The following is a 4,939-nucleotide window of genomic DNA, read 5'->3' as shown; positions in this document are numbered from 1 at the left end:
AATCTTCCTTGAGACTTTGAGAACCAGTCCTTCGATCCCTTACATCAAAAGTTATTTGAGAGTATTTCTCACTTGGAAACTGTAATTGTCCCCAGTCTCCAAAAGGATGGGAGGCCTTTAAAATGTCATGTGCACAGGGGAATTAAACTTCAGGAGGAGGCTGGGCGCGGTGGCTCACGCCTGTAATCCCAGCACTTTGGGAGACCGAGGTGTATCACCTGAGGTCAGGAGTTTGAGACCAGCCTAGCTAACATGATGAAACCTCGTTTCCACTAAAAATACAAAACCAAAATTAGCTGGGCATGGTGATGTGAGCCTGTAGTTCCAGCTACTCGGGAGGCTGAGGCAGGAGAATGGCGTGAACCCAGGAGGTGGAGCTTGCAGTGAGCTGAGATCACGCCACTGCACTCCAGCCTGGGCGACAGAGCGAGACTCTGTCTCAAAAAAAAAAAAAAAGAAAAAGAAAAAGTAATTTTGTACCTGATGTGGGGAAAGGATGCTTCCTGCCTTTGCCTTTGCAGGAAGCAAAATTTCCTTTTATTTGCCCCGAATCTTCCTTGAGACTTTGAGAACCAGTCCTTCGATCCCTTACATCAAAAGTTATTTGAGAGTATTTCTCACTTGGAAACTGTAATTGTCCCCATTCTCCAAAAGGATGGGAGGCCTTTAAAATGTCATGTGCACAGGGGAATTAAACTTCAGGAGGAGGCTGGGCGCGGTGGCTCACGCCTGTAATCCCAGCACTTTGGGAGACCGAGGTGTATCACCTGAGGTCAGGAGTTTGAGACCAGCCTAGCTAACATGATGAAACCTTATCTCTACAAAAAATACAAAAGAAATTACCTGGACATGGTGATGTGAGCCTGTAATCCCAGCTACTCAGGAGGGTGAGGCAGAGAATCGCTTGAACCCGGGAGGCGGAGGTTGCAGTGAGCTGAGATCACGCCATTGCACTCCAGTCTGGGCAATAAGAGTGAAACTCCATCTAAAAATAAAACAAAAACAAACAAAAAAAAAATTCAGGAAGAACCAAGACCATAGAGAGAAAGGGAGAGAGATTAGGAACCCTCTGAGAGCCTTTAGCCACACATGAAGCAGCTGTGAGCTTCCTGGCAGCCAAGGCAAGCAGGGAAAATGGCACCTGCTCTGTCTGCTAAGGGAAGGTGGCTCCCGTTCAGGGACATTCTCAGCCACTGTGACAGATACCCCACCCTGTGCTGTTTCTCTCCTGTTTAAGTTGGTATTTCCAGCTGGAGACAAAGTCTGAACGTGCTGTCTCTTTCGCATGGCCCTAACGGGAGCCACAGAAATTTGGGGGCCACAGAGCCAACCCTTGCTCTGTGTTTGAACAGCTAAGAGCGTTTGCCCTGGACCTGGGAGGATCCACCCTGGAGGACCCCACGGACCTGGAGATTGTAGTTGTGGATCAGAATGACAACCGGCCAGTCTTCCTGCAGGAGGCGTTCACCGGCCGTGTGCTGGAGGGCGCAGCCCCAGGTGAGACAGGACGGCAGCCCTGGGCCGGGAGGGGCTGCAGGGAAGGGCTCTGCGAAGCCAGAAATCCAGGATTTCCCTTAAGCAAGAATTGCAGAGGCCCCTCAGAGAGTCTAAAACTAAGTAAACAGGTCTCGGAGGAAGGTCCGTTTCCACGGGTCAACTCATGCTGCTTCCCGTTTCAATGTAAATTTCAAACCCAAAAATCTGAGCCTGGGAGTGGAGGATTTTCAGGGGTCCTGTTCTCCCCCAAAAGCAAATGACTTCTCCCTCCTGCTAAGGGAGCCATCTGGAGCCAAGCACACCCCATCCTCACCCTGTACTCACGCAGGGTGCGAAGCACCCACAGGCATCTCTTGGTTGTGATTCACCCCAAACCCGGGTTGGCCTGCAAGCCCCAGTCACAGGCGCTCGTTCCCACCTCCCTGGGGGCCCGTGGTAAAGACCTGGCGGAAGGGCACAGGCCCCCTCGTGTCTGGGGCTACCGGGGACTGTGGCCAGGCCTGGCCCAGGTTCAGGCTTGGAGGCTCATATCCTGCCTCAGTTTCCTTCCTGTGTCTGTGCAAGGCCTCCGCGCCTCGTTCTGTCCCAGGTGACAGACAGCACGTTCTGGCTCCAGCTGTCCCGGGGGGGGGAGGTCACAGCCAGCCTGGAGCTGCTCCCCAGGATGGCCCGAAGCCTGTGCTTCCCACCCCACCTCGGTGGCTCAGTCCACCTGAGCTGCCAGAGGGGTCAGGCCTAAATCTCAGGAGAGGGAAATGGGGGGGAGGTGAAGCATAGCCCTACCACATGTGTCTTTCTCTAGCAGCACCTTCCTGAGTGCTGCTTCCCACAGCAGGTGGGGCTGGGGCTCTGGCCCACACAGACGCGGTGTGCGTCCTCTGCTCAGCTGCCTGTGTGTCCTCTGTTTTATCCTGCCCGTGCATCCTCTGTTCAGCCTGCCCATGAGTCCTCTGTCACCCTGGATGCCAGCAGCTCCTGGAGGCCCCCCGCTAGCTAGCCCAGGCTGACCCAGTGGCCTCAGCCCCTGCACCGGCCAGGCACAGGAGCCAGCACCTGACCCAGGAGCATCCTATGTTCCTGTGCTGCGACCCCATAAACAGCACAAGCTGGGCAAAAGGCTTCCACCACATAGGTGGCCTGGACATGGCGTGGTGGGCTTCAGGGGCAGCAGGAAGCATCTGGACTTGGGGTTTGCCGCGTGTAGGCTGCCTTGGTGACGCGAACAGCAGCGTGGACTGACTGCCCCATCTGGGGTCAAGCCGTGCTGGAACCAGGGAGCCTGTGCACACGAGGTGCCCCCGCGCCCCTCACGATGCCCGCAGCCCATCGGCCCTGTGGATGTTGACCCTCATGCCTCCCTGTGCTTCCCAGGCACCTATGTGACCAGGGCGGAGGCCACAGATGCCGATGACCCCGAGACGGACAACGCAGCCCTGCGGTTCTCCATCCTGCAGCAGGGCGGCCCCGAGCTCTTCAGCATCGACGAGCTCACAGGCGAGATCCGCACCGTGCAAGTGGGGCTGGACCGTGAGGTGAGGTGGCACCCCGGCAGCTCCACCCCTCCCTGCACAGCCAGGGCAGCCCATCTCCTGTGCGTCCCTCTGCCCCCAGCCTGCCGACCCCAGACACTCCTGTCCCTACCGTGGCTGCAGAGCTGGCAGCAGCCCTGGCTCCTGAGGAGATGGCGTGAGGTGAACCCACTGATGCACAGACAGGAACCGCGCTGGCCCGGGCGGGAGGGATCTGGTCCAAGTAGAGCGTGAGGGGCCCGGCACAGGGCAGGGCACCCCAAGCAGCCCCTTCCCTCTCAGCCTCATGGTAATGGCTCCCCGCTAGTAACTAACTAGCTCCTTCTGTCAGGACACCCGCTGCCCCTTGCTTTCGGACTTCTGTGCTCCCCAAAGACCCCCCTTGAGTCAGTCCCGCTGGTTACACTGTGTTACGTGGTCTTTGTCCATTTCTGTCCCTGTCACTAACCACGGCTCCCCAGGGCAGGGTCCCAAGCTCACTGGTATGCTAGGCGCCGAGCACACAGTAGGCGCTCTGTAAACGCTTACCCGGCACACAGTAGGTGCTCTGTAAACGCTTACCCAGCGCACCATAGGCTGGGGCAGCACCACAGCCCCATACACTTAGGATCGGGGCAGGATTCTCAGGGCCACTTGGGGTCTTCAACACCCACTGGGCGCTCCCATAGGAACTGAGCTGGCCAGGTGGCCTGGCTCCCGCCCCTGACCAGTCCCCATGTGGCCCACCTGGGCCCTCATCTTCTGACCCTGTGCCCCACATCCCCAGGTGGTCGCGGTGTACAATCTGACCCTGCAGGTGGCAGACATGTCCGGAGACGGCCTCACGGCCACTGCCTCAGCCATCATCACCCTTGATGACATCAATGACAATGCCCCCGAGTTCACCAGGGACGAGGTGCTGCTGCTGTCCCTCCCTCAAAAGTAGCCCCTGCTCAGAGCTGCCTTCCCTTCTTGGGCTCCTGCAGAAGGCAGGGGGCTTCATCATGGGCCTGGGGGTGGTGCGTGGCAGCACGTGAATGGAGTCAGAGCTGGGAGAGAGGCCCTTGGGGAAAAGCAGCCCGTAGGGCCCTCTGGGACCATCTAGCATCGGGGAGCAAGTCTCCCTCTGGCCCTTGCTGTATGGGAAGGGAGCATGAAGCTGAGCCCACAGAGGAGGACCGTGGGGGCCCCTGGGGGGCAGTGACTCACAAAACAGACAGACCTGAGGACACCCAGTGGGTGGGGAGCAGCTTCGACAGGAGCAAGGGAGGGCGTTCCTGCTGGGAGGCAGGAGGGAGGGTGGGAGGGGTGCGTGAGCTGAGGGCCCTGAGGGCCCCACCCATGCTTTCCCCCCAGCCCTGCTGGTAACTGGGGCTGGGATCCCCCCACCACCAGTTCTTCTTGGAGGCCACAGAGGCCATCAGCGGAGTGGATGTGGGACGCCTGGAGGTGGAGGACAGGGACCTGCCAGGCTCCCCCAACTGGGTGGCCAGGTTTACCATCCTGGAAGGCGACCCCGATGGGCAGTTCACCATCCGCACGGACCCCAAGACCAATGAGGGTATTCTGTCCATTGTGAAGGTGAGCGGCCCCCAGCTGGCACACACAGATGCTCCCACTGGGGTCCGAGCCCCTTCCCGGCAGGGTCACATTCCCTGGGCAGCTGGGACCTTGTGTTCGTCCTTGGGTGAGAGAGAGTGGGGGAGGGCAGCCGGGCGCGGTGGCTCAGGCCTGTAATCCCAGTACTTTGGGAGGCCGAGGCGGGTGGATCACAAGGTCAGGAGATCAAGACCATGCTGGCTAACACGGTGAAACCCTGTCTGTACTAAAAATACAAAAATTAGCGGGATGTGGTGGTGTGGGCACCTGTAGTCCCAGCTACTTAGGAGGCTGAGGCAGGATAATGGTGTGAACCCAGGAGGTGGAGCTTGCAG

The 4,939-nt window shown here is 58.5% G+C and overlaps 1 protein-coding gene across 1 annotated transcript in view; it reads left to right on the top strand.

Moving 5' to 3' along the window:
• CDH15 (cadherin 15, type 1, M-cadherin (myotubule)) overlaps nt 1–4,939 on the top strand; it is a 22,349-nt gene that overhangs the window by 12,142 nt on the left and 5,268 nt on the right. The window contains exons 4-7 of the mRNA XM_011928074.1: nt 1,353–1,497; nt 2,869–3,029; nt 3,793–3,921; nt 4,401–4,586. Coding sequence (XP_011783464.1) covers nt 1,353–1,497; nt 2,869–3,029; nt 3,793–3,921; nt 4,401–4,586 — 621 coding nt within the window. The remainder of the gene's footprint in view (nt 1–1,352; nt 1,498–2,868; nt 3,030–3,792; nt 3,922–4,400; nt 4,587–4,939) is intronic.

The sequence above is a fragment of the Colobus angolensis genome, unplaced genomic scaffold (assembly GCF_000951035.1).
Source record: "Colobus angolensis palliatus isolate OR3802 unplaced genomic scaffold, Cang.pa_1.0 Scaffold76, whole genome shotgun sequence".
Classification (NCBI taxonomy): Eukaryota; Metazoa; Chordata; class Mammalia; order Primates; family Cercopithecidae; genus Colobus; species Colobus angolensis.
Note: the sequence above shows the minus strand (reverse complement) of the source record. Positions and strands in the feature narration are given on the sequence as shown.